We start from the raw sequence: 27,887 nt of genomic DNA, 5'->3' as shown, positions 1-27,887 counted from the left end.
GCCTGGGATGGGGCTGGGACTACTCACTCTAGAGATATCCCTCCCAAATTTTTATCTACTACATATGGATGTGGAACTAGTCCATTTCATGTCTCCACCCCTCCTACCAGTCTGAATGCATGTGGTTTCTTTAAATCTGTAGAAAAGCTGCTAATTTTTTAAAATTATGCTTTCCTTTGAAGGAAATAGAGAAAGAACAAAATAAACCCAAAGAGAGAGTAAGGAAATAATATAAAAAGCAGAGATAAATGAAACAGAGAATAGAAAAAGAATTTTAAAAGCCAGCTAAGCTGACAGTTGTATTGAAAAGATAAACAAAATTGACATATCCTTAGTGAGACTAACCAGGCAAAATAAAATCAGAAAAGAAAGAGGGACCATTGCAACCAATGCTACAAAAATAAAAAGGATTATAAGAGAATATTATGAACAACTGTATACCAATAAATTGGATAACCTATAAGAAATTAATAAATTCCTACAAACATACAACCTACCAAAACTGATTATAAGAAACAGAAAACCTGAGCAGACCTATAACTAGTATGGAGATTGCATCAGTAATCAAAGAAAATCCCTGGATGTAATGACTTTACAAATGAACTGCACCAAACGTTTAAAGAAGAATCTACCCATCTCAAACTTTTTCAAAAATTTTAAGAGGGAAAAGTTACTTATTACATGAGGCCAACAATGCCCTGATATCAAAGCCAGATCAAGACACTACAAGAAAATTACAGATCAATATCCCTATGAACATTGATGCAAAAATCCTCTTCAAAATATTAGCAAAATAAATTCAGTAGCATATTAAAAGGGTTGTATACTGTGACCAAGAGGGATTTATTCCTGCAATGCAAGCGTGGTTCAATCTATGCAAATTCATAAAAGTAATGCATCTATTAACAGAATGAAGGAAAATAATGAATGACATGATGGTCTCAATTAATACAGAGAAAGTATCTGACAAAATTCAATACCATTTCACCATAAAAACACTCAACAAATTACATATCCATGAAAACCACCTCAATATAGTAAAGTCCTTATTTGAAAAACCCATAGCTACAATCAATCATTCTCAAAATGGTGCAAGACAGAAAACTTTTCCTCTAAGGTCAGGAACTGGTCTAGGATGCTTGCTCTTGACATTTCCTTGCAACATAATAGTGGAAGTCCCAGTCAGAACAATTATGTAATGAAAAGAAATTATAAGCATCTACCAAATTGTGAAGTAAAATTATCTGTTTACAGATGATAGGGTCTTATCTGCAAAATTCTAAAGATCACACACACACATTAGAATAAGCAAAGTCAGCAGTATACAAAATCAATATATAAAAAAATCAGTTGCATTTCTATAGACTAATAATGAACAATCCAAAACAGAAATTAAGAAAATAATTCCATTTATAACAGCATCAAAAAAAATAAAATACTCAGGAATAAACCTAAGTAGGTGACTTATTCACCAAAAACTACATTTCTGTAAGAAATTAAATAAAACACCTATAAATGGAAAAATATCTCACGTTCATGTATTGAAAATACTGTTAAGACACCGATACTATCTAAAGCAATCTACAGATTCAACACAATCCTTATCAAAATTCCAATAGCATTTTTTGCTGATACAAAATAAAAATCAATCCTGAAATTCACATGGAGAGCTCCAAATAGCCAAAACTGTCTTGAAAAAGAACAAAGTTGGAAGACTGGTCAAGTTCACACATAAATTAACCATCACAAAGGACTCACACTTTTTAATTTCCAAACTGACTATAAAACTGCAAGTGTAGCAAAGATGTAGAGTAATTACAGCCCTGTAGACTACTGGTGGGAATGTAAAATGGTACAATTATGGAAAAGAGTATGGTGAGTTCTCAAAAAACAGAATTACTATAGATCTAGCAATCCTAATTCTGGGTATACTACAGTATATCCGAAAGGACTGAAAACAGCATTTCGAAGAGGTATTTACACATCCATGTTCACTGCAGCATTATTCACAATAGCCAAGAGGTAGATGCAACTCAAGTGTTTATCAACATATGAATGGATAAACCAAATAATGGAATATTATTCAGCCTAAAAAAAAGGAGGGCACTCCTGTCACATGGATGAATCTTGAGGGCATTATGCTAAGTGAAATAAGCCAGTCACAAAAGGCAAATACTTATACTTATGATTCCACTTATATGAGAACTCGAAAGTAGTCAAATTTATGGAAACAGAAAAGTACAATGGTGGTTGCAAGGGGGTAGGAGGAAGAGAAATGGGGAGCTATTTGATGCGTATAGTGTTTCAATTTTACAATATGTACAACAATGTGAATATACTTAACACTTATTGAACTGTATTCTTAAAATGGCTAAGACTGTAAATTTTACATTGTGTATTTTTTAACCACAATTTAAGAAAAAATTTAAATATGCTTACTACATCTTGGCAACTAAAACAAATCTGACCCGTCATTTAAGCCTTCCTTTCAAAAACAATCAATTATCAAATACTTTAAAACACTGACCCAAGACTATATTCCTCCCACTCACCTTCCAACTCACCTTCGCTTTGGTGCCCTAATGAAGAGTTCACAGAGAAGCCTGCCCTGTTCATCTTTGTAGTCCCGGATGGTGTTGTAGAGTTCATGACACACAGCAATCTACACATTGGAAAAGAGAAATATCACAAGAAAAGTGAGCAGAAAGCCAGTGCAGGCATATTACATAATCTTTAATAAAAACATATTCATAAAAAGCCAGTAGGTAAGTAAAAGGACCAGGCCCCCAATTACCACTGGGAACCCAAGTCTGAAATATGCTGACAGTATCTTTATTTAAAATAATTTAACTGCCCTGGCTGGGTGGCTGAGCTGGTTGGAGCACTGTCCAGTAATAAAAAGTTGAAAGTTCAATTCCTGGTCCAGAACATAAGTTGTGGGTTCAATCCCTAGTCAGGACAGATACAGGAGGCAATCAATCGATGTTTCTCTCTCCCCCTTTTTCTCAACACCCCCTTCCTCTCTCTCTAAAAGCAACAAACATATCTTCAGGTGAGGATTAAAAAATAAATAAAAAATAAAATTTAACTGATATATGTCCTGGTATCTTTTATCAGATTTATGCAACTAGTGACTTTTTCTTTCCTTTTTTTGTTTAAACTAAATCAGGTGATATTATTCTCTTGCTTAAAATCATCTAATACTGAAGCTTCTCACTACTCAGAAAATAAAATCTAAACTCTAACACTGCCCTGGCTGCTGTAGCTCAGTGGACTGAGTGTGGGCTGCAAGCCAAAGGGTTGCCAGTTCAATTCCAGTCAGGACACATGCCTGGGTTGGGGGCCAGGTCCCCAGTGGGGGCCATGTAAGAGGCAACCACACATTGATATTTCTCTCCCTCTCTTTCTCCCTCCCTTCCCCTCTCTCTAAAAATAAATATGATCTTAAAATAAATAAATAAATTCTAACACTGCCCACAGAGTATGTAGAATATACTACACACCCCCTGGCTCAGCATATTTTACTAGTCTCCTCCCTCTCGACCATCTCTCTATAATCGTAACACACCAAACTCATTCATGACCCAGTCCCCCTGCTTGGAACATTCTTCCCCAGAGCTCCACAGAGCCAGTGCCTTCTCATCACAGAGAAACCTAGAAGTTTGGGCCAAAACAGCCCAAATCACCCAAACTTTTCTTATCACTAGCTGAGGGTATTTTATTATTTATTCCTTCACCTGTTTACGTTCTGCTTTCCCTATACTAGAATCTTAGTTCCATGTGAAAAATTGGCTTGTCTTACACATGGCCATATCCTAATAACCTTCAGTACTCAGTACAGGACAAGCACAGTTATTTAAGTGACTATATAATGGCACATACTGATATTCTTTATTATTTCATAACATTAAAGTATACTATTACTGTAAGATTTCTAGGTAAATATATACTTTTCAAGGTTAATAACATCAAGCCACAGGAAAAAGAAATAGAGAGAGCTTGCATTTTAACCACTTATCATTAAAAGCAGAATACAGAATCCTAGGAAAAGAAGGCAGAAACTGTGTGATCCAAGTTACTCACAGGATCTACAGTTGGAAGATTGGAAAGTCTCCTCCTTTTCCTGCTTGGGCCTGGTGTAGACACGGAATGGTGCCCATCATCAAAGTCCCCGCTGACACTACTGGAAGGGGAGGTTGCTCTTCTTCTTTTGGAACCCATGGAATCCAACTTCTTCTATAAGAAATAATTATCAATGTTTTTATATTTAAATTTATACACTCTGTCACCAAGCCCTCAGCTGGCCACCTAATTACCAAGGTTCTGGTTCATTCAGGAAGATAGTTTAACTGTGGCAAAGAAGCTTGACTAACTGGAAGATTTTTCAATGAAAGTCCTAGACCTTGTTGTTTTAGTCCCTTCATTTACCAAAATGTTAAACTTTCAACTTGGATAGGAGAAATTCAGCAAACGTGTTCTCATTTGTATACCACCAATTTCAAATGATTCAAACAGTTCTGGCCTCAAAATTAGTCTAGACTGGAGTTTGAAATCCCACATGCAGTTGTACAACAGTGTACTGGAAGTTTTGACCCCTCAGCCCCTGCGAAAGCTAGGCAAACCTTGGGAACAGAAGCCTCAAGGAAGTCACCTCTGGAGTAAGCAGCCTTATCTGTTTTCCCCAGTGTGTCTTATAATTACGATAATTTTCCAGGTGGGCCAGGAAGTGAAAAATAGGAATCTGTGCCTGAGGCAAATGAGTAGTGCAAAAATTTAGGGGGAGAGGACAATTAACTTTCTAACATTTTAGATGCACCCTAAAATTAATACACTGAGAATGACTTTTCTCCATTCATTAAAGAGGAACTCACAGGACATACTCCTGGAAAACGCTTAAAGTTACTTGCCATACCTGTGCCAAAGTAGCAAAACTGTGCTTTGCAACTTTTCTGTCACTCCAGACTAACCTCCTTTTCAGTTATATGAGGTTATTCTATCCCTGCGAATTGTGAAATCATAGCTTTAATTTTTAGTAGATAATCTGGAAGAGCACCTCAGAGGTGAATGTTTAGATCCTGCTTCACCTTTCTAAATTTGCCTTCAGTTTCAGGCAGGTTGCTAAGTAACTAATCTTAGCACAACTTTACAAATATATACATTTGACTATTACATAAGAAAAGTTATCACTGGAATGATTTGCTACATCTACAGGGGAAGGTATATACTAGGAAGGTCCTATAATGGGTACACATTTTAACAACAGTATCAAATAGTATGTTGTGATTTTAAAGGTCTTTCTCTAACACTAAAAGAAAATATTGATCCCAGTTTCACTCACCAACATTCAATTTCAGAAGCTAAGGCACTGCAGCTCAAAAAATGGGTTGTCAATAGTATGGAGAGGAAAACTAGGGATCTCCAGGGAATGAAAGTAGGAACAAAACATACCAACAAATAAATGATCCTGGTAAGCAACTAAAAAACAAGTCTCCTATCTCTCTCTTCTTTCAACAGTCTATATGGTATTTGAAAACATAGCCCACCATGAAGATGTTCCTTCCTCCAGACTTTAATTGTTACACAGTGCATTCGTTTGCAATCAGCTACAACTGGCTGAAAGGTCAAAGGGCTTAGGCCAAGGACAACCAGGTTTAGTTGATTTTTGTTTTATAAAAGGCTGATAAACTGTCCTCAGTTTATCATTAAGGTGAACAAACTAAGGACCAACCCTTTGTAAACAACCTACGACAAAGACACAAGTGAATTTGATAAACATGAGGAGGGGGTCTTTATGAAAAGGATAATAAAATTTGAGAAAGGCGGAAGGGAAAAGACAAGGAAGAACAGAACAGGGAAAGGGTGTAGATGATCAGTAATTTACCAGCTTTACCAGAGCACAACCAGCGCCTCGAAAAGCCAGTCTCCTCATTATGTCTGAAGGCCAAGTGAAGCCAGTGGGAGAAGGCAGGGCTTTAAAAGTGCTGATTCAGTGTTAATACATTCAAAACTGAAAGAGAAGAACAAGACAGAGAAAGGGGGGGAAAAAGAAGGGTCAGAAGTAAATATGGAGACTAAAAGAAAACATTCAAGGAGAACTGCTAAAGAAAGACAAGAGAACTGGAGAAAATAGCCATGTTTTCTTGTGCCAATGAAACTAATGGCTACAAAGGCTCAGGCCTTTAAAGCACCTGACATTTCTTCCCTTTTAAAACCAAATGCTTTTCACGTGCTTAAAGATGTCTCACTGAGGTTCCCCTTTACTCACATGGAATGACTGTCAATTCCAGGAATGAAGCATGCCTGCCCAAATGCCCCCCAGTCAATGAGAGCAGAGTTCAATCACAGAGCTGGAATGGAGAGTGAACACATGTGGAGGGCTCACATGTGACACCAAGTGTTGGCAAGCTAGAACAAACCAAGAATGGCTCATGTGAGCAAAGTATGGAAAACTCCTTTCCCCCCAACATTTCTTTCCAAAAGTCCTATCAGCATTGGGCAGATCCCATACACAGGTTTAGAAAGGTTAAAAAAAAAAAAGCCTTCAACCATTTTGGCAAGAGGTCAAAATTACATTAATAAATAATCCACTCAAAAAGAAATGACAAAAAAAATAAATCATTTGGAAGAAGTGCATAGCTTAGATCATGCAATATCCAAATTTCTTGAATCATTAACTTACTTTGGTAAGAAAAAGATGCAACTTAATGATAACTTTTAATGTTTTCTTATTCCAAAGAACACATTTAAAAATGTATTTGGAAGTTTGGCAAGAAAAGCAATGTAGCCAGGTGGGTGGGAACAGTAACAGAACATGAGCTCAGCAGACAAGAGTCTCAGTTCTATTATCTATTTGATATTGCTTGAGTCACGACCTCTCAGATCCATTTCTTCATTTCTAAAATGAGCACAATAAAGTGTACATATCTCCCTTGGATTATTATGACAGTGAAATTTATGTGAAATCACTTTGAATCTTCAAAGCACAACAAAAATATTAAGTTTTGATTTTAGAATTGCATGCTCCCTGGGCACAGTAACAGGTTTTTATTCATTTTGTAGCTTTCACTTATAGAATAATATTTGGTATAGTATGGGTGATCAATTTATGTTTTTAATAAATATATTAAAAGAGCACATAATGGGACACTTTAAAAAGTTTTGTGTAATTTAAAAAGTCTATGAGCATCCTTCAGCAACTCTTTTTCCACAAAGAGGAAAGTAGATTCCAAAGCTGAATTAACATTTTAGACATGGTTACATGTTTAAAAGTCTGGTGACCAATGATCAATTACAGTAAAGAATAACTTTGTAACTCCTAAGCGGAAAAATATTTCCTCAGTATAGCCAACCCTTATATTTCGACAACTGATAAATTTTAAGTACTCTCCTGTATTACTAGTGGCACTTAATACTGTAATACATGCTTAAAACAAAAACCATGGAAAACACGATTCAAAGGAAAAAAATCACTTGTAGTCCTACTTCCCAGAGAAAAACCACCCTTAACATTGCCTTTCACAACTTTCAGTATTTATTCTATGCCTCGGTTGCCCTTTTTTTTTTAAAAAAAAAAAACAAAAGCTTTAGCAAACTGTGTGTATTGCAGCCTGTGTTTTAACTTAGGGAAGATTATTCCAAGTCAACATTTTTCCATACAATGCTTGATGGCTTGATAATTGCCTAACGTATAGCTACACCAAAATTTACTAATCCTGGGGATTTGGGTAGAATATTAATATCTGAGGTATTCTGGACACTCTCAAAGCCAAAGAATGTGGTCAAGACACTTCAATTTACCCACACACGTTTCTGTTTTAATTTGAAACACTCCTTCAAAAGATATTTTCCAACCTTCTTTCGAATCATAAAATATGAACTATCTGTTTTACAAGTAATAAAGCAAATATACTACGCTCATATTTGTATTGAATTCAGTTTGCTTCTGACTGATATTTGGGAAAGAGTGCACTTCTAAATAAACAAAACCCTAAAAATCATTTTTGAGACCTACTTTAAAATAAGTTAACAAAAATGTTTTACTCCACCATGTTTCTCTAGCTATTTTAATATTCTCTATACCCACTATACTGTGTGTCACTTGTTTTTCAGGTTTTTACATTTTTGTCAATCTTTCTTCACCTTTAAGTCACCAATACTTACCCTATAATGACAAAACTATGCTTTTCTTTAAGTAAAAGAACTTTGAGATGGAAAATACTAAAAAAACCAGAAAAGTACAGTTTAAAAACTTCAACTCTTTGTGGTGCTGCAAATAAGAAACTTAAATTTACCTGGCGTCTACTATAACTACAAGTCCCATTGATAAAAATACTCGCTCTGAACAGTCATCCGGAAAACGTTTTTAAAAAAATCACTACTAGAGTTTGTGTCTGAACCATCAAGAAACAACAACAAAAAAGAAGGCCCTGACCTCCTTTCCCGACCTGTCACTGGTATAGGGGCGGGGAGGCAACTAAGGGAAACGCTGACAGCTTTGCAGCTGCCAGCTAGGAGCAATCTGCCAGCCGCCCCAGGCGGGAAAGAGGGGCGCGGGGAGTTTCCGGGCCGCGGCGCGCCTTTGTCCCGTCCGACAGGTGCGGCAAAGCAGCCGGGCCGGTCGAGACGCCCGCCGCCTTGCCCCGCCCCGCGCGCCTCGCCTGACCGGCGCGTCTCCACAGTCGGGGCGGGGCCTCCGCCGCTGCTCCCGCCCGCCCGGGCCCACACAAAGGCCCGGGAGCCGGCCGAAGAGGAACGGCCCCGCCCGTCCCAGGCCCGGCCTTACCCAGCCGCTCCGCCGCCTGCAGCCCCGGCCGCGGTCCCCGACCGCCACGCCCCGCCCTGTGGCCGCCACGGCTGCTGCTATTGCTCCTCCGGCCGCGACCGCTGCCGTCGCTCCAGCACCCGCCGCCCTCGCCGCCCTCACCTCCCTCACCCCTCCCGGTGCCGCCGCAAAACCAACCCTAGAGCCGCCAAGCGATCCCGGGTCCGCGCGACACTGCGTGCCCGTGCACGCGGGCCGACGGCGGCGCGCTTTACGGCGGCAGCGTGAGTGCCTGACGCTCGCTGGTGGCCTCAGTTCACACGTGGTCCTGGCTGAGAGGGGTCGTATCCACTGATCTTGCTGCAACTGCTAGGCTCACCTCCATTATGAAGCGGCCGAGTGAGTGGTGTCTGGAGTTGGGGGTGGACGGGCTTCCCATCAGAGAATTCTGCCGAGGCTTGGGCTCTGAAGTAATGGGGGCCTGCGTGTAAGCAGTCAGCCATTGTTCTGGTCCCGCGTAGAACTGAGAGTTGGAAGGCCCAATGTTAATGGCGGGCCCCTGGTACAGAAGGTAATATTGGGACCCCAAAGTTCGCGATGAAACAGCGTCTGGTAGATTTAGGGTCGCCTTTTTTCCGTTATGTGGCCACGTTTAGGCCGGCCCCAGTGAGGCCTGAAAGTCACTTCTCAAACCCACTTTTCGCTCGTGATTCGCGGTTGACAGGGAGTGGCTGTCGTCTTGGGTCTCTTGCACTCCGGAGTACGATCCCAGTCTGATATTGGAAGAGTTAGGGAGGGTGGTTGGGCTCTACTCTCCCATCTATTGAGTCAAACTCTGATTTGAGAGTAGCGAGTGTATTTCTGTTATGCTCCCCACAAAATTATTAAATTATGTTTGAGAGCTTATAACTACTTAAAAAGGGACCTTACTCTAGAGCAAAGTCACCAACAACTAAACTGAATTTGTGTCTATTCTTGTGATGTGTTTCCTTGTAGAGTTAAAGAAAGCAAGTAAACGCATGACCTGCCATAAGCGGTATAAAATCCAAAAAAAGGTAAGCCTCGTGCTTGGGAGAACTCTACCAAATATAATGCTAAACTGATGTCCTCCCACAGGTGGTGTGGATTCTTGTAGTTCATGTCAGGAAATGGGGGTTGCATATACTGACCGTGGTGCAAACTCTTTTCTTTTTTTAAAAATTGATTGGAGAGAGAGAGAGAAACATCAATTTGTCATTGGTTGATTCTTAGATGTGCCACGACCAGGGATGAAACCCACAGTCTTGGCATATCCAGATAACACTAACCAACTGAGTTTACCTGGCTGGGACAGCACCATCTCTTGGTCATCAAGAGTGCAGTGTGGAAAACTGAGTAATTCAGAAATAAAGTATGTAAACTTTGATCATCATGTTCACAAGCTTTGCAAAAAGAGTCTCCCAGTAACATTTCTTGCTGTCTTTTACATAAATAGGCATCTGTGTGATTACAATTAAAGTTCCATTTTTTTAGGTCATTTTGCCCATATAACAAAATTGCAGCCAGATTGATTTCTTACAAAGATTCTGTTTAGTATTTTTGTAAACTGATTTAAAAAAAAAACTTTCTATTACAATAGGTTCGGGAGCACCATCGAAAATTGAGGAAGGAGGCTAAGAAACGGGGTCACAAGAAACGGAGGAAAGACCTGGGAGTTCCAAACAGTGCTCCCTTTAAGGAAGCTCTTCTTCGGGAAGCTGAACTAAGGAAACAGAGGGTAAGCTACAATAGCTGAAATTTTCAACAAGTGATGTGTGGGGGGGTTTTTTTTTGAAGTGAGTTAACATAACAATACTAAGTCACTTTGGCTCACCCATTTCTCTTATGATTTGGATACAGCTTGAAGAACTAAAACAGCAGCAGAAACTTGACAGGCACAAGGAACAGGAAAATAAAAGAAAACTTAAAACTAACTCTGTTGTTGAGCCATCTAATATGGAGCCTGTGAAGGAGGTATGATTGAGAGATTGAATTCTAATGTAGAAGAAAAGCTCATAAACAGGGCAGGAATGCTGTGCCTCTTGGGAAGAAAAGGATTGAGTTCAGATGCTATTTAAATATCCATTGCAGTACCCCTAATCAGCCATGGAAAATGGAGAAAGTGGCTACAACTGCTGAATTTGTAATTTTGTCCTTTTTTTCTTTACCTTTATCCTTTAGGAATTTGAGCAATGCACAGCTAAGAACAAAGCCAAGCCTGGCAAACAGAATCCGAAGAAGTTGTATTGTCAGGAACTTAAAAAGGTATTTTAGTCTAGGTTTTCTAAAAGTAATAGTGATATTTAAAAGACTAGAGTCCTAGCCCTGGCTGATTTGGCTCAGTGGAGTAAAAGATGAGAGTCCTTTTTTCTGACACCAAAAGATGAAGAAGAGTTCATTTGAGCTGGAAAAAGCCATTCATAAGAGCTAAGCAAGTAGGTTTATTCTATTGAGAGCCTTTCTGTTGTTTGGCTGAAGAAAATCTTATTATTTCTTTTTCTTTTTACACAGGAACAATAACCCATAAACATCATTTATAAAAGTGATGCTTTGTGTTAAAGTAACATGTTGACCCAGTGGTTGTTAAGAGAGGAAAGTAAATTAAAATAAGGGTCGCAAAAGCAGCAGTCCCCAGCCTTTCTGGCACCAGGTACCCATTTGGTGGAAAACAGTTTTTCCACAGATGGAAGAGAGGAGAAACAGCTAACTTGCCTGCTGCTCACCTTGTGCTGTGCAGTCTGTTCTTAACAGTACTGTACCTGCTGTAAAGTATTTGGTAGGAACTCAAGGGGATGTCTTGGTGTAGTTAATCCCCAGCACTTCCACCCCAGCACCTGTTTTCCCAAGCTCACTCTCCCCTGTGAATAGAACTTGACCATGCTTCTCAGCAGCTCTTGGCAGGTCCTAATTCACTGGGAGGGTTTTATATTCAGACAGTGGGGGTGTTTACACTTTTGAAATCTGTGTTAATGAGCAGCCAGAGAACTGCTGAGCACACCTGTGTTTTACTTTGCTGTGAGAAATGATGAATGTGAACATTCTTCATACCAAAGTGAAGAAGTGAGATCCAACTCTGAGTTCACCCTGTTACAAAGTGGATAATAGCAGTATACTTGTATGGAGGGTGTCCTAAGATAGTTCCCTGATAGTTTTACTTTGGCAGGTGATTGAAGCCTCAGATGTTGTGCTGGAAGTATTGGATGCCAGAGATCCTCTTGGTTGCAGGTGTCCTCAGGTGGAAGAGGCCATTGTCTTGAGTGGACAGAAAAAGCTGGTACTTGTATTAAATAAGTCAGGTGAGCAAAAGGGATGCTCTTCGTATTTCATGCGCACTGGTGAGGTATGAGGAAAACATCTGAACAGTCTGATTGTCGCTGAAGACTGAGAGATCCAACTCTGACCTCAATAAAGCCAGTGCATTTGCTGTCTTCTTTCCAGAGACAGCTGGGCAGAGGGGTGGAGGTTTTTGGCATTCCATGCCTAGCACCTTATTTAAGAACGTAAGTTTTCATAGCTTAACTGTACAAAATACATGGTGCAGCAGAAGTAATGCCTGTTTGAGTGTGGTTGGTAAGGGTACGTGATGTCTTGCTCGAGATGGATAGCAATTTGAACATGTCACCTAAAATGTCCTGAGGTGCGCTTGAGTGTGATACTATGTTGCAGAATTACATGCTTATGATTTTTTAATAACAAGGGGGTATTATTTGTGACAGACCCTGCATTTTACATATAAGTGATGACTAATGTTCTCCACCTGAACAATGTTGATATGTGACAATATTTAGATGAAATGCATAGTTAAATATGTCTGGGTTTAAGCAGCAGGAATGGGAAAACCCAGAATAGAGACCTGCGAAGCAGAATAACAATGGGATATATAATTACTGTGTGGTCAGTAAACATGGCTGCTACCTAACGGCAGATACTGGAAGTAAAGGCTTAAGGCAATAATCTAGAGTTTGACTTTGTCCTGAAAGCATAAACAGGACAGGGGATTGAAAAAATATGGAAGTATACATACTGAACCCTTAAGTGTAGTAAAGAGCTTGCTTACTTTCTATCATCCACATAAATCCTTTTGGGGAAAAAAAAAAACAAAAAGCAAACCAGGGTAAAATCCATAGTTTCATTAAATGTGCGGATTCATCTCAATAGAATGACCAAATTAGAACATGTGTGTTTTATTTCTAATCCCTATCAGATTTGGTACCAAAGGAGAATTTGGAGAACTGGCTAAATTATTTGAAGAGGGAATTGCCAACAGTTGTGTTCAGAGCCTCAACAAGTCTGAAGAACAAAGGGAAAACAATCAAGGTACCCTTTACTATCATTGTGGGAAATTTGCTTCTTTCAGATTTTGGATGGCTGAAATATGATGAATTACACAAAACCTTGGTTTATAAAGTGGGAGTGTATAAGCTTCCAACTCTCATGTCATCCAGAAATAATCTGAAAGGTGGTTGTGTGGTCATTTAAATAGCTGGGCTTTGGAGCCAGATGCTTGAGTATTGTATGTTGGGTTGTCAGAAGTAGTTAAACTGTTTGTAATTTTAATGTGAAGAAGATAAGGAGAAAAGCTCCATTCAGAAGTGAAGTCTGCGTTGGGAAAGATGGTCTTCGGAAACTTCTTGGAGGTTTTCAAGAGACATGTGGCAAAGCTATTCACGTTGGAGTAATTGGTGAGTTTCAGTTTAACACAATTTTATGTCTTAATCTCTTATATGCCAAGAGTTTTTCTGTTAACGGTTGTATGGGGTTGCCCTGGCTGATGCGGCTCTGTAGGTTGGAGCATCATGCTGAGCACCAAAGGGTTGGAGGTTCAGGCTCCAGTTGGGGTCAGTGCAGAAGGCAATTAATCAATGTTTCTTTCTCCATTCCTTTCTCTAAAATCAGTAACAATTTTAAAAAATTTAAAGAAGAAAATATATGGGGTAGTTAATAAATGAGTGACTTGTCCCCTAACTGGTATGACTCAGTGGATTGAGTTCCAGCCTGTGAATCACAGTGTCGCTTATTTGATTCCCAGTCGGCACATTGCTAGGTTGTAGGCCAGGTCCCTGGTGGGGGGTGTGTGAGAGGCAATCCCACAGTGATGTTTCTCTTTCTCCCTTCCCCTCTCTAAACACAAATAAAATCTTTACCAAAAAGAAAGATTAAATAAATGACTAGTTTTAAATATTAGCTTTCTTGCCCATGTTACCAAGCACACACACACAATGTAAACACAAATTGTACATAATTGCACCCCCCCTTTTGGGGGGGTGCCAGCTGGGCTCTGTAGGAAGTTGGCTTCTTAAAGCTCTTGGTTTATTTGAGTTAATCATCTTTTCCTGACCTCATTATTTGTGCAAGAAATGAGGAGAATACTAAGATTGGTCTTAGTGTTAAAGTGAAGACACTCAGATCCAACTCTGATCTTGCTCTAAACATCAGGCAAGTGTAAAAAAAAAAAAAAACCAGTGGAAATGTAATAATAACCAACACTAACCACAATTTTCTTTTTATCTGTGAATTTACCATTTGTAGGTTTCCCAAATGTGGGGAAAAGCAGCATCATCAATAGCTTAAAACAAGAACGGATGTGTAATGTAGGTGTATCCATGGGGCTTACAAGGTAAACTGAGTTGTTCCATAATTGTAATATTTCATCCCAGATGAGATTTTGTTTTGGAGATATTAAGGAAGACAATTTCCCATTTTTTCTTTAGAGGTGTTAGTGAAAGGAAGAGGTTAAGCCAATTCTAGGCTTGGAAAGAACTGGGATTGGAATAGCTGCTCACAGTTTGGTTTGAAAAACAAGCAAATGGATTCAGAGAGGGGGAACGTCCTCAGAGGAAATAATGCTTGAACCTGGTTTTAAAATGAACAGAATTCTGCCAGCTGCAAGAGGATGTTTTTGGCCCTGGCTGGAGTGACTCAGTGCATTGAGCATGGGCTCTGAGCCAGAGGGTTGCCAGTTTCTTAGTCAGGGTACATGCCTGGATTGTGAGCCAATGTATGGTTGCCATGTGAGAAGCAACCATACACTGAGGTTTCTCTCCCTTTCTCCTTCCCTTCCCCTCTCTCTAAAAAAAGAGAAGGTATATTTGGCAGAGGAAGCAGCATGTGTTCAGTAGTATGTAAGCTGTAACATGTTTGTATATAGAAGGGGAGGGATTACTGGTTTTAGATAAACATGAAGCAAATGATGATAAACTGGATCTGACAGACTATGCTGAGTTTGTTCAATCCAACCCTGAGCTTCATGTTCTGTCCCTCGTCCTCTGTGCAAGTAGACACCCTCACCAATTACCATCTTGTTCCAGGAGCATGCAGGTTGTCCCCCTGGACAAACAAATCACAATCATAGACAGTCCAAGTTTCATTGTGTCTCCACTTAACTCTCCCACTGCACTGGCTCTGAGAAGTCCAGCAAGTATTGAAGTACTAAAACCAGTGGAGGCTGCCAGCGCAATCCTGTCCCAAGCTGACACTAGACAGGTAAAAGAACCCTCCTTATCATGAGAACCCCATTTTCTTTTTCATTGTGAGCATTTTAAGTAGAATATTTTCAATTTTTTAGCCACAACACATCAGGTGAATGACAGTTGTCTTTTTTCCTTTTAAGGTAGTACTGAAATTCACTGTCCCAGATTTTAAGAACTCTTTAGAATTTTTTACTTCGCTTGCTCAGAGAAGAGGACTGCACCAAAAAGGCGGAACTCCAAATGTGGAAGGTGCTGCCAAACTGCTGTGGTCAGAGTGGACAGGGTAAGTGGACAAATGCTCCTTTCTCTTGGCATTTGATGACCACAGAAAATAAAGGAACTGATTTTTGACAAATCATGTTTTTAATATCAGTGGCTGTTTAGGCTACTATTGCCATCCCCCTACATCTTGGACTCTTTCTCCACACTTTAATGAAAACGTTGTGGCAGACATGAAATGGGGCTTTAATCTGGAAGAACTGGAAAAGAACAATGTGCACAGTATACAAGGTAAGCAAGGCTTATGTTTGCTGTCTTCGTCAGTTGACAGACCTATTAAGGTCTGTTTACTTGTGCTGTATTCCTTTCCTAGCCATCAGAAGCCCTTGTTTAGCCAGTAGCATCCTTTTCCAGTCTTCTGGTCTGACAAATGGAATAATAGAGGAAAAGGACATACCTGAAGAATTGCCGAAACAGAGAGAGAGGAAGCAGCAAGGCAGAGAAGACTATGAAAACATCAACAATGACCAGGAAAGTGTTGAAGAAGCTGATGTAAGTATGATGTCTCTGAGTTGTTTACACTGAATTAAGTTTTCCAATATTATAATGTACAACAAATGAGAAGGGGGTAAAGGTAGAAATTAAACATTTCAGAATAGATTACAAAAAGTTCCATAACAATTTTGATATGTAAGCCTTCCATAGTTTTATTTTTAATTCCATTATGTGTATCTTCAGAGGCCTTTTCATTTACATAATTATTTGGATTAATGAGCAGACACAAGGGCTACTAATATAGTACTTTCTCATTGTCATACAGGAAAAGAGCTCAGACATGTCCCCTCCAAAAGAGGCCTGGGAAGCACTGCCTGAGGAGGCTCAAGCAGGTGAGTTGGGTGGAGGGGTCCTCTAACAAATCAGTGTGATATGGAATTGTTCTTACTTAAAAAAGAACCAAAAACAAAACAAAAAAAACCACCCACTTTTCTTTCCTCCAATATAGATGAACAGTCTGAGCAGTCGTACGTCTTGGATAGAGTGCCTGAAGAGGAAGATGATGCTTATAACTTCAATACAGACTATGTCTAATGAAACTTTGTCCTGCTAGGTTTGGTTTCTTTTTAACATCTTGAATAGTCTGCTTAAACTGTTCTATGTGTTTGATACACCATCTGTTTCTATTGTAAAGCTGTGTAAATTTTGTAAGTATGTATATCATGAAATACGTAATTTACCTGGACACAAAAAATAAATCAGGTACCTATTGAAAAATGTAGGTTTCATTTTATTATAGATCGGGCCACAGGTTACAAACTTAAAATCAAGCAGCAGTATTGAACTGGCTGTACCAGCCTTATCAGTTCATCACCTCTGGTCATTCAGCACTGCAGTAAGCAAACACTAGAGACAGACGTAGTCCAGCACGGAAGCTGACTGCCAGGCAGTGCTACTTGTCCTCTTTATACTGTTGAAATGTCCCTTTTTCCATGGGTTGCCACACCTGCTACTTCTCACACGTACTATCTTCCAGGATTTCCTGAGAAAGGCTTATAGCATAAATTATATTTTACTTTGTATCTGAAATTTCCATATGTCTTCGGATTAGGCTAAACTTGCCTGTTGGGTCAGGAATGTACCATTTCTCCCAGACATCAGTATATGAAGCAGTTCTTCCCCATGGCTTAAAGTGTCCATTCCAATGGAGTAATTTGGCAGCTTTTACAAACTGGGGTGAATATCGTTTTCCGGCACTGGAGCCTTATATTGAAAGAAAGAGACTCAAATGATGTACCAGTCAGACACAACAATGCAACATCAAAGTGAAGAAAACTTAAAAGGAAATTATATACCCTGAGGATAGTCTTTTATTAAGCTTACGCCTTTGGTTAATTACTTCTGCTTACCAAGGTGGCGGACATTCCACATTGGGTCAATGGTGGAGTGCTGCTGATAAAATACAATCAACAGGGGGGGTGTTGTGATGCTGCCAGCAAGTGTTCTGCTGTACAGTCCCTCTCTTGGAACAGATAACAAATGCAAGCTGTTAATGAAGAATCATGACTAATTCCTGTTGAAATACAGCTAGGGCACTTTTATACTTACTCTATGTTGAGTCTCATCCATTTTTCCAGCTGGTTAGTTACATTCTGTCTTTTCCATTCTGTCAAGTTGGCAACAAAAACTCCAGGATTAAATGAGCAGGTGCTGGCTTTCATGGAAAGCTTACGAATTCTTTCCTTTTTATAGTCAAGGTATCCAATATAATTGTACTAAAAACACAAATGGGATATGTAGTATGTCCACTGCTTCAAACAGAATAGGTACATGCAGCCATGCACCGCTTAACGGAGATGCTCTGAGAAATACATCTTTGGGCAATTGCATTGTGCAAACATTACAGCATGCACTTAGATGAAGTGGCCTACTACACAACTAGTCTGTGTATATAGCCTATTGCTCCTAGAAGCCTACAGAGCAGGTTACTGTACTAAAAAACACATGATTACATCAAGCACAAGAGAAAGTGATAAAGAGTGCAGTAAACAGGTGTATGCGGCTGCTGTGGTTGTAAAGGCATACCCAAAAAGTAAAAATACACTTTATTAATGATACACATGGTAAGTCCATAAACCAGTAATGGTTATTATCCAGTACTATGTACTGTTCATAATTGTATATGCTGTACCTAAATGTGCACAGTAAGTTTGTTTATACCCAGCATTAATCACGAACTCAGGAGTTACACGTCATGCTTCGACATTAAGATGACTATGTGCTCACTGTACAGTTCCATTATAATCTTACAGGACCACCAATGGGTATGTGAAGCAGTTATGCAGCACATGGCTCTAATGTGACAGCCAGTAAAGAAAAGAGCTGTTATTAAAAACTATGACTTACCTGATTATTAGTGAAGGGCTCTACATATAAAGCAAATAAAAGTGACATTTGGGATTCCAAGTTAGGCAGAATAGAAAACTTCTAGAAGACGGGCTTAAGGTTTGGGGTGAAATAATTGAGGACTGGAATGCAGCATAAAAGAAGTTCCCTACCTCGCCTGCTGTGGCTCAGTATGTTTCTCTCCCTCTCCTCTCTCAAATCCTCAGAAAAAGAATCCCCCAATTTTGCTGCCTCTCCACATTAATGTGCTCTATAGGGAGGGGAGTGTCTACAGGGCTCTAATAAGGAATTTACCTGGTTTCCAGCTCCACGGATGATAACTTTAGTAGAGGCTGAATCACAATCTTCTGAAAATGCAGCTGCATGTCCTGGCTTCAGTGGTGTATTGTAGAGGGCAAGAATATCACCTGAAAGGGTAGAAGATTTACGTTTTCATTTGCCTCAAGATCCCTTATTCCTCCAACTCATTCCTAGGATGACCTTTTGCAGGATACCATAAATAAGACAACCACTACAGCTCACACAAGACAGAGAACGCTGTTAATGAATGACATTCTTAGATACCTTGCACAATTATGTCATCATCCATATATATGGCTTTCTTTGCACTGGGAACCAGAATAGGCAAGTAGAACCTTGCAAAGGTTAACTGCAAGAAAAAGAAAGAGGGATTGGCAGAGGATTCAACCTTCTCTGTTCGTATTTACTAGAAACTCCCAGAATGCTCTCAGTACTCACACAGGAGAAGACAGACAAAGATCACTTAAAATTGCCCAGGCTTGGTCCCAGGAAACTGCTTGCACTGTACCCAGTTACCCAGATACTCAGTCATTTCCTAACACTCCCACATACAAACAAGGATGCATGGAACTCACTGGTTTTATGGATTCCCCCTGGTCAGGATCCTCCTTTACTTTCCCTTCCAAAAGTTTAGTGTCAAAAATCACAATTTTATACCTGATGCTTTTCAGGGTACTGCTGCTGAGCCAAGACCTAATGAAAATAAAACATTTCAGTTTTAAATAATCATGTCCTAAAACGACAGCCTTATTTTTCATGCCTCCTAAGAGAAACCCTAGGGACGAAAATATGTATGTTCAAGCCCCTTCACTTCTCTGAGCCTTGGTTTCCACATCTGAAGAGAGTACTCCCAGAGCCAAGATTCTATGGTAGCAGGTACTACTTCCCTCAGGCTCACACTTTTGATCACTCTTCTGATACTAAACTTGTAGAAAAACTCACTCCAGTGTCCACGCATACCATTCAACTCTTACCCTCCAAATACTTGGGTGAAGAAAAGTCAAAGTAGGATGGTAGTGAAAGCTAGTTATCAACAAAGCTGGTAGTTAACCCACAGCATAATCCACTGTGACAAATAATTATTGTACCGAAGTCTAATGTACTGCCTGTAACAAAAGTTGTTTCCTAAAGTACATTTTCTGTAGGTCCATTTCAAGTCACTTCATGGACAGTTATTTGTGTAGTCATTTATTTTAGGTCGTTTCTAAGTTTTGTGGGGTTTTAAAAAAGATGTTATTTACTTATTTTTAGAGAGAAGGGAAGGGAAAAGAAGGAAGGGGAGACAAACATGAATTGGTTGCCTCTCAAACCCCCAACTGGGAACCTGGCCTGCAACCCAGGCATGTGCTCTGACCAGGAACTGAACCAGTTACCATTTGGTTTGCAGGCTGGCTCTCAATCCACTGAGCCACACCAGCCAGCACTGTTTTTAAAATATGAAAAAATAACTCACAAAACAAAGTCACAAGGACAGAAATGTTTTAGAACTTTGACAACTATTAACCTGTTACACAAGATGTTTCTTGGAATAAACCGTAAACCTTAAAGCATTTTTAAAGCATGGATGAGACTGTCCCTCAGATTAGGTTTCTATTATTAATCACTGTAACAGTAAAAACCATTTAGTGAGGGATTATATACTAAGTGTTATTTTAAAATATATTTTCTCACTTAGTTGACACAATAATCCTCTAAGTTGGGCACTTCACCCCATACTTACAGATGAGGGCTCCGAAGAGTTAAGTAATGTTCTTCCATCCAGAATCTGGATCAGTGTCTGTGCCCAGGTCTTCACACTACCTTGCCATTGTTCCCACATCCCTTCCCACTCTAGACAAGAGCTACTCATGAGACAGAAACTTGTAACAGGATGTAAATCAACATATTGCTTCTTTCATTGAAAAAAACCTTACTACTAAAAAAAATTACCAGTTTGAGTTAGCAGTGTACGTGGTGACCCAGTTGACTTACATCTTAAGTTCCTTGTATCATTTCTGTTATTGTGGGGACATGCTTCCAATACAGTAACATGGAAAAACATGTCATGTGCAGTTTGTATGTGGTATAATCTCAACTGTATAGAGAAAATACATATTAAAGAGCAACCTCTAGAAAAAGCATCAGGCAAGCAGAGCTCACCGGAGATGGTCTGCTGTGCCGTTGAGTGTAACAATGTAGAAAATGACATTGGAGCGAGTGTTGTGCTGAATGCTGTTTATGGCTGCAATGGTCCCCCCGAGCCTATCTTCAGATGCAGCAATAACCACAGGAATCTCCTCTTGTCTCCAATCTACCACATGATGGGGAGCATTTGGGATAAAGTCTATGGGCTGAAGCCCCACAATTCCTGAATCTGCAAAGAGCACACATAAGAAAGGTATTGTGATACAAACACAATCTTATAAGGCATCGACACAGAGCACCAGACTAGAAAAGAGGTGATGATTATGATGCTGATCTACGTCATCCTTCCCCCCATTACAATGTGAAGTATAGGGCCCAGAAATCATGTTTTATAGGCTTTTGGAAAAGCAGAAGCAGCATTTAAAATAAAAAATAATTAATAAATTTAAAAAAACAGGTCAACAAAATTTTCATACACTACTGATAGGAATATAACAGAACCTTTCTAGCAATTTTTGGCAATTTGCACCAAGAGCATTAAACAGGTACATGGCCTTTGACCAATAATTTCTCTTGCTTCTCTTACGGACAAAATCTGAGAATCAAAAGCTACAATTTTATTTACAATTGTGAACACCTAGAAACAAACTAAAAAGTTTTTCAGACTATGAATAATGTCCAATAAGTAGACATGAAAACATCATGATCAGAATTTATGTAGAAAGAGTTCCTGAATTGAAACAGAACATTAAATTAGAAAATATCAGAATGCATTACACACAGCAACTACACATATTGCTTTGTAAACCATTTTTCCCTTTTATAATATGTCCATTTACTCATTCAATCATTCATTAAACGCTGAGCGCCTGCTATGTGCCAGGCAATAGTAGTGGATTATAGCCATGAATAAAACAGATGAATCATCACCGTGAAAGGCAGAGAGGCAGCACATACACATGTATCTGTATGCTGTATGTAATGCATTTCTTATTGTGGGGTTACCATGAAAAGGTCAAAAAGTCATTGTACAAAAAGACTTTTTTTCCGTAGAAACAAACTACGTGGCATTCAAGTTACATATGAAGAGTTTCTACTGTCATGGTGACCTACTTAAAACATGTCATATGTGCAGTTTATACATAGTATAATTTCAACTATAGAAAAAGCATAGACAGGGAAAAGAAATGGAAGGTACTAAAGTCAAAATTTTAATAATGGTTATCTCTAAGCAATAATCATTTTATTCAGTGTATATTTTATTGAGCACTTCCTATGTACCAGCCACCACTCAGAAGCACAGGAGATAAAGCAGTAAACAAAATGTCCTTATGGAGCTTGAGTGCTATCTTTTCTAATAAACATTCCTACCAGGGGCAGGTATTACTTTACGTACATACAAGGGCAGGCAAAAGTAGGCATTCATATGGAAAATAATACAACAATAAGTAATATGAAAGTAAACTTTTGTGTCTTGTGTACTCACAACTCTAAACCTACTTTTGCCCACCTCATATATATACATACATATGTACAAATACACACACATACATATACAAACTGTTACACTGTAAAATACGCTATCAAAGCACTCAGGAAAAGTCAGGGGAAGCTATTAGTTTTTTCTTGCTATGGTCAACTATGATGTGTGGCAAACCAAAAATGATTTTTAACAAACATGCTGAAGCCTCAAACATCCCTCAATACCAATGTGGAGCAGTATGAACAAATAATTTTAAATAACTAGCAATGGAATTATATAATAAAACAACTTTAAAAAACATTAGTTGACAAGGCTTTATGGTTTTGTTTTACTATATACACTTGAGTGCTGCTGATGCACTTCCACAGGTTATAGGAAAGTAACAGGTGAAGGAAATTAACCAGACTGACCCTCTAGTGAACGCAGCAGGCATCAAACACCAGTGACACTCAACTGTTCCCACCTTCTGAAGCCCTGCGCTGCTGCAATGTGAGCAAATAGCAGTAGCTCACGGAGGCTTCTCTCTGGCCTCTGATTTCATGAAGCATCTTCTGTCAGATCAAACCCTTAGCAAACAACTGCACAGAAGGGAGAAGAGGCAGGAGTGGGAAAGCTGCAAAAGGATAGTGAGAACCGCCATGCTTTATCCCAGAGCCATTAGGAGCTTTTGTAAGGCCAAGAAGAAAGCTTTCTTTTCCTTTATCCTAGTGATACAACTCAGGATGTGGGACACCGGGAACTCCCACATCAACAGATGTCAAGCGTTCACATACCTGAAACCTCATTCTTTAGCAAACTGCTCAGGCCAAGGAAGTTACGGTGCAAAACCAGTAAGAAAACAACAGCCAGGACCAGGATGACGATGTTAACTGAAACACAGAGGGGAAAGCCTGAATTATATCTCTGTACTTTTTGGCCAGGAATAAAAACATAACTTGAGGAAAAAGCTTACCTTTACGGAATGACATCTTTCTCTTCTGTCTTACGTAAATACTAGTTATGAAGCCTACAAAACAAAATCAAGCCCCCAAAGTCAGTAAATACAAAATACCTAAACACTTTTATTCAGGTAGAAACAGTAAGTGCATACTTTCTGCAAAAACTTGTTTTGAATTAACAGTTTCTAAGAACCCAATTTGGAACCTGATTTTTTTATGGTAGCTATGATAATAAAATACTTCCAAATAACTTGAAAAAAAAGATAACTTTATATATTATACACCTCTAGACGACAAGCAAAAGAAATTCTACCTAGGGTCTAGCCTCTGTGGAGGGTATAGTATAAATTTCTACTTAAAACTGCTTGTTAAATTAGGTAGTCAGTTGTCTATTAGAGTAATGTGAGGTCGGCCTCACTGGTACAAAGCATCCATGTTCTGAGTTGTCTCATTCACGTTTAACTGGAAGAAAGGGGGGATAAGAACATTTTCCTCATTCATTTAAAACTATAGCAAAGAAACAATGACAAAAATTAACAAAATCCAATTTTGCTATCAAATGTTTAGAATGCAAAAAATATTAAAACAACAACAAAGTTTAGAGTACTATTTTTTTTATGATGGATGCACTTCTTTTTTTTAATTTTTATTTATTTATCTTTAGAGGGGAAGGAGAGAGGGAAAGAAACATCAATGTATGATTGCCTCTAGTGCATCCCCTGCAGAGAACTGGCCTGCAGGGAACCTGCCTGCAACCCAGGCATGTGCCCTGACTGGGAATCGAACTGCGATCCTCTGGTTCACAGGCCCGTGCTCAATCCACTGAGCTACACCAGCCAGGGCTTTAGAGTACTATTCTTAAAAAATTAAAATCTAAAAGAAAAAAAATAGCTGCTTCTCTGCAGCTTTATGCTCCCCAACTCATCTCATTAACTCAATGGAAACAAGAACTGTAGGTGGTACTAAAACTATTAGAAATCTATGATAATCTCTAGGTAACTCTTCCTTAAAAATAGATATTAAACAACCAGGTTACTGTGATCCTACATTTGAGACTTTTACTCTTTTTTACTTCATCTTCTCCCATGAGAGAACCTAACATTTACAAAAAGCTATAAATTTAACAAAGCATTTTTGAATATAGCATATTTCTCAAATCAAAGTAAATTAATTTCACCTTTAAGTGTGCATATCAGTTCCTTGATGTCTCAAGGTCTTTGAAAACAGGAGAAATATACTGAAGGATTGTTTAAAAATCTGGGGATCACAGGTCAGATTACAAATTTTGGAGATGATTCAGACTCCCCAGGAATAATCTAACTCTTTGTATCTTTCCTTCTACAGCAGGATATATAAAGTGCATTATATCAATGAACTTCCTCTCAAATATATACTGTAAAGCAGGTGCTTCTATCGCATTTGTGGGCTGAGCCTTATCTATGCAAGCTGGCAGACTGGGAGGTGCTCAGACAAAGCTGTAACGTCTGCCTGCTCGTAGCCAACTTCCACCAAGACTGGAGAAAACTACTTCACTCAAGTAAATCTCATTAAGTTCATGGTAGAAGGGGCAGTGTTTTAGGTTAACAATGTCCAGTAACAATTACTTACAGGTAGTATGTGAATCGAGAGGCACATGTGTTTGTGCTATTCCAGTTAGCCAGACACAAGAAAAACACAATCCCAGCAGATATTTGATGTACTCACGCACCCTGGGGGTACCTTGAGTCCTACCGTCTTTGACCCTACGTACCACATCGCATAGAGGTCAGAGAGCCTCCTGGGACGCACAGGCCGGGGTTCTCCAGAATGGTTTCTCTTCGAAACAAGGGCAGCCCCTTCGTTCAGAGTAACGGGGGAGGGGCCTATGTTTTTGACACAGAGACCGGCCCTGAGAGACAGACACAACCTTTTTGGCTGGTTTCTACCAGGAGGGTCCAGTGAAGTCAGCTTGAACATGCTGGTGGCCAACTTGGAGACTTCGAGGTGGGAACTTTCGCCGCACCGGAGCAAGGGATGGCCAAGGACCGAGGGGATTCTTTTCTCTCGAGGACACGGCCTGGGGTAGTCCCTTCTAAATTCTAGGAGTCAATAAGGCCCTCTTACGCTTAGGGGTACCGGGGGCTGTCACGCTCCCAGGGTTCCCCTCTGCCCCAGAGAGACTCGGGGTACCGGCAAGCCGTAGACCTTAGGACGCTCCCCGCTCCTTCCCTTACCTGCAATCGGAGGAGGAGCCGCCACCCGCGCCCCGGCCGGCTCCGCCCCGCCAGCTCAGCGCCGGGACCGCAGGCCCCGAGGCCCAATCTGCCGCCGGGCCACCCGCGTTTCCTGTTCTTCGGACTAGTCGGGCCAACACGCTGGGTCCCCTGCAGCCACGCAGTTCCGCAAGCCTCAGCCCACCAGCTGCATCTACAGCGTCACACCTAGCAGGCGCCACGGGGCAGCCCCACTGCCAGGGTCCTCGCAAAAAAAAGCCCGTCACCATGGAGACGGGGCACGCGCCGATGGCCGTTAAGTCCCTGAGGCCCAGTCTAGGACAGTTTGAGGAGCCTGGGGTGCGGCTCACAGCACCCAACAGCACAGACGGCGAACTCTTCCCCGGCGCGCAATGCCTCGACTCGGCCGCCGCGGTCACCACTTCAGCCTCCGCGGGCAGTGCGACGGGCTCCACCCGGCTCCGTAAGCGCAGGGCACCTAGCGATGGAGCGGGGCGGGGCCTTGGGCCATCCGGGTCCGCCTGAGACATCCGTTTCCGGGGCTGCGGCCTTCGCACTACCCTGCAAGGCAGGCTCGTCCAGCTGTACCCGGGACCGCTCGCCAAACTCTGAGTCGCGGTCGCCCTCGCCTCGTTCCCGGACGCCAGCCCTCCGCTGCCCACCTTCTCGGCCAGTCATGTTGGAACATCTGAGCTCGCTGCCCACGCAAATGGTGAGGGTGCGGCTCACCTTGGTCCTAACATTCGCGCGCCGCTCACCTAGCAGCCCTCGTGCGTCGAGACCGACCAGCTCCGTTGCGGTTCCTGGCCCAAAAGTTTATCTTGCACTGGTCCCCGGTTTGTGTCTCCTGGGTCTCTCCTCCCTTCCTCCGCGAGAATCCCCCCTGCCAGTACTACATTAGGATGCTTCAGTTCCCCCAGGAAACCCAGCATTTCATTTCATGCCCAGGTCCTTGGGGGATCCCCTGATGACGGGATTGACCTGTGCCTAGCCTGTGAGGCTAGGGCAGGAATTGTATCTCTTCGGTAGTGGAACCAATTCCTGCTTTGCTCTCCTTCACCTCTAGGATTACAAGGGCCAGAAGCTAGCTGAACAGATGTTTCAGGGAATTATTCTTTTTTCAGCAGTAAGTATTGGCTTTGCATGATCTTTACCTGTTTTCTTCCTCTCGACCCCCAGCCTGACTGTATTTATTATATTTTGTTTCTAGATAGTTGGATTTATCTACGGGTACGTGGCAGAACAGTTCGGATGGACTGTCTATATAGTTATGGCTGGATTTGCTTTTTCATGTTTGGTAAGACGTTTGTGGGTGTTTGAATGTTAGTGGCAACTTGGGTTGTCTGAATTGGATTGTTTTGATTGCACCTGTTAATGAAAACCAGCACAAGCTTTTCACTCATCCTTTCCATCAGTTTCCCCTTGCTAATCCTGGAGAAGTAGAATGCCTGATAGTGTTAGCTGAAGTAAGCTGTATAAAAGGATACAACTAATTTTTTGGCAGCTGCCACAAGCAGCAACCCCAGGGTTAAAGTTAGCAGGATTTTGCTCCATGCTTACTACTGTTTTAGCTCTTAAAGCCGTATGTCCAAACAGTGAGGCTTGTTCCTGTCACTTAAAGTGTCTTGTCTGGGCATTGGCATCAAGTTTTCATAGGAATGTGTGTTGTTTTTACCTTTAGTATAGAAGTCATTTGGGAACCAGGCATTATACATAATGTTCAATGGCTATAATTGGTCCATTTTCTGTGTTCTGGCCCAGCTGACACTTCCTCCATGGCCCATTTATCGCCGGCACCCCCTCAAGTGGTTACCTGTTCAAGACTCAAGTGCAGAAGACAAGAAACCAGGGGAAAGAAAAATTAAGAGGCATGCTAAAAATAATTGACCGGGAGTTTTAATGATTCAGCTTTACTATTGCACCTGCTTTTGTATTGTGTGAGATGAGCTAAGTTTTCACACCCAAAAAACCACCTATGGTATAGCTGTGTAAAGATTTTGTTCTCTTTATATTTCACTTCTCAGTTGAGCTTTGGCATACATATATTTTAGACCTCTTTCATAATCTTTGTTTGAAATAGAAAACAGAAAATACAAATATGCAAAGTTTCTTTCAGGTCTACAGAAGTAATGAACATATGACTCAAATGATAGTAAAATTTAATTATCAAAGTTTTATAGTTCATTTTGTTAAGCTGTTTTAATATTTTCAATTAAAACTCATAGTGCAAGTCTATGTCTAAAGTCTTATTCATTATTTTGCGAGCAAGACTGCTAGTAAAAGCAGAAGCTAGAAGTTCATGGTTCTGAAAGTGTCAGTAAGCCTCATTTATATTTTTGGTAACTTCCAGTTCCTAATACAATTCTTACTTAACAACGAGTACCTAATGAAAAAATTTACTAATGTGAATTTGTGATAAAGTAGTATTTTTACTACAAATACTACAGTATTAGTAGTAAA

The 27,887-nt window shown here is 40.3% G+C and overlaps 4 protein-coding genes and 4 non-coding genes across 36 annotated transcripts in view; 6 read left to right on the top strand and 2 right to left on the bottom strand.

Annotated features, from left to right (window-relative positions):
- Window positions 1–8,981, bottom strand: part of PBRM1 (polybromo 1) — a 135,808-nt gene extending 126,827 nt beyond the window's left edge. For 10 of the 26 annotated variants that reach the window (XM_037134686.2, XM_037134697.2, XM_037134700.2 and 7 more), the window contains exons 1-5: window positions 8,783–8,879; window positions 6,266–6,405; window positions 5,882–6,007; window positions 4,084–4,236; window positions 2,565–2,662 (exon numbers count right to left, since the gene is read on the bottom strand). In XM_037134686.2, the coding sequence (XP_036990581.2) occupies window positions 2,565–2,662; window positions 4,084–4,236; window positions 5,882–5,929 (299 nt within the window). In that variant the 5' untranslated portion in view covers window positions 5,930–6,007; window positions 6,266–6,405; window positions 8,783–8,879. Of the gene's footprint in view, window positions 1–2,564; window positions 2,663–4,083; window positions 4,237–5,881; window positions 6,008–6,265; window positions 6,406–8,160; window positions 8,505–8,782; window positions 8,883–8,959 lie in introns of those variants that run through there. The other 16 variants (XM_037134687.2, XM_037134703.2, XM_053669363.1 and 13 more) reach the window with 11 other exon arrangements.
- Window positions 8,913–16,706, top strand: GNL3 (G protein nucleolar 3). 2 transcript variants are annotated; one of them, XM_037134708.2, is made up of 15 exons: window positions 8,913–9,160; window positions 9,758–9,816; window positions 10,380–10,517; window positions 10,640–10,753; window positions 10,961–11,044; window positions 11,943–12,075; window positions 12,984–13,096; window positions 13,347–13,461; window positions 14,309–14,396; window positions 15,088–15,262; window positions 15,390–15,532; window positions 15,623–15,759; window positions 15,842–16,020; window positions 16,289–16,355; window positions 16,472–16,706. In XM_037134708.2, the coding sequence occupies exons 1-15, from the start codon at window positions 9,148–9,150 to the stop codon at window positions 16,555–16,557; spliced, it is 1,644 nt and encodes a 547-aa protein (XP_036990603.2). In that variant the 5' UTR covers window positions 8,913–9,147; the 3' UTR covers window positions 16,558–16,706. The 2 variants fall into 2 exon arrangements, with proteins under 2 accessions (XP_036990603.2, XP_036990602.2); XM_037134707.2 differs by having other exon boundaries at window positions 13,344–13,461; window positions 16,472–16,705.
- Window positions 12,117–12,192, top strand: LOC119041490 (small nucleolar RNA SNORD19). Its single transcript, XR_005081048.1, has one exon. It is a non-coding gene; the product is annotated as a small nucleolar RNA SNORD19 (small nucleolar RNA).
- Window positions 13,142–13,226, top strand: LOC119041493 (small nucleolar RNA SNORD19B). The gene has a single exon (XR_005081051.2). It is a non-coding gene; the product is annotated as a small nucleolar RNA SNORD19B (small nucleolar RNA).
- LOC119041491 (small nucleolar RNA SNORD19) lies at window positions 14,132–14,210 on the top strand. Its single transcript, XR_005081049.1, has one exon. It is a non-coding gene; the product is annotated as a small nucleolar RNA SNORD19 (small nucleolar RNA).
- On the top strand, window positions 14,955–15,031 carry LOC119041492 (small nucleolar RNA SNORD69). The gene has a single exon (XR_005081050.1). It is a non-coding gene; the product is annotated as a small nucleolar RNA SNORD69 (small nucleolar RNA).
- Window positions 16,707–16,732: 26 nt separating the features above from the next.
- GLT8D1 (glycosyltransferase 8 domain containing 1) lies at window positions 16,733–25,760 on the bottom strand. 3 transcript variants are annotated; one of them, XM_037134710.2, is made up of 10 exons: window positions 25,428–25,760; window positions 23,229–23,282; window positions 23,050–23,145; window positions 20,809–21,022; window positions 19,245–19,362; window positions 18,934–19,018; window positions 18,664–18,776; window positions 17,572–17,738; window positions 17,373–17,485; window positions 16,733–17,226 (listed from the first exon to the last, which is right to left on the bottom strand). In XM_037134710.2, the coding sequence occupies exons 2-10, from the start codon at window positions 23,242–23,244 to the stop codon at window positions 17,036–17,038; spliced, it is 1,113 nt and encodes a 370-aa protein (XP_036990605.1). In that variant the 5' UTR covers window positions 23,245–23,282; window positions 25,428–25,760; the 3' UTR covers window positions 16,733–17,035. The 3 variants fall into 3 exon arrangements, with proteins under 3 accessions (XP_036990605.1, XP_036990604.1, XP_036990608.1); XM_037134709.2 differs by lacking the exon at window positions 25,428–25,760 and adding an exon at window positions 24,965–25,399; XM_037134713.2 differs by lacking the exons at window positions 17,373–17,485; window positions 25,428–25,760 and adding an exon at window positions 24,965–25,402 and having other exon boundaries at window positions 17,058–17,226.
- SPCS1 (signal peptidase complex subunit 1) lies at window positions 25,021–27,662 on the top strand. Its single transcript, XM_037134714.2, has 6 exons — window positions 25,021–25,146; window positions 25,324–25,554; window positions 25,747–26,139; window positions 26,494–26,553; window positions 26,638–26,724; window positions 27,189–27,662. The coding sequence occupies exons 1-6, from the start codon at window positions 25,021–25,023 to the stop codon at window positions 27,312–27,314; spliced, it is 1,023 nt and encodes a 340-aa protein (XP_036990609.2). The 3' UTR covers window positions 27,315–27,662.
- Window positions 27,663–27,887: the final 225 nt, after the last annotated feature.

The sequence above is a fragment of the Artibeus jamaicensis genome, unplaced genomic scaffold (assembly GCF_021234435.1).
Source record: "Artibeus jamaicensis isolate MK-2021 breed Jamaican fruit bat unplaced genomic scaffold, CSHL_Jam_final contig_519, whole genome shotgun sequence".
Lineage (NCBI taxonomy): Eukaryota > Metazoa > Chordata > Mammalia > Chiroptera > Phyllostomidae > Artibeus > Artibeus jamaicensis.
This window is presented reverse-complemented; position numbering and strand designations above follow the sequence as displayed.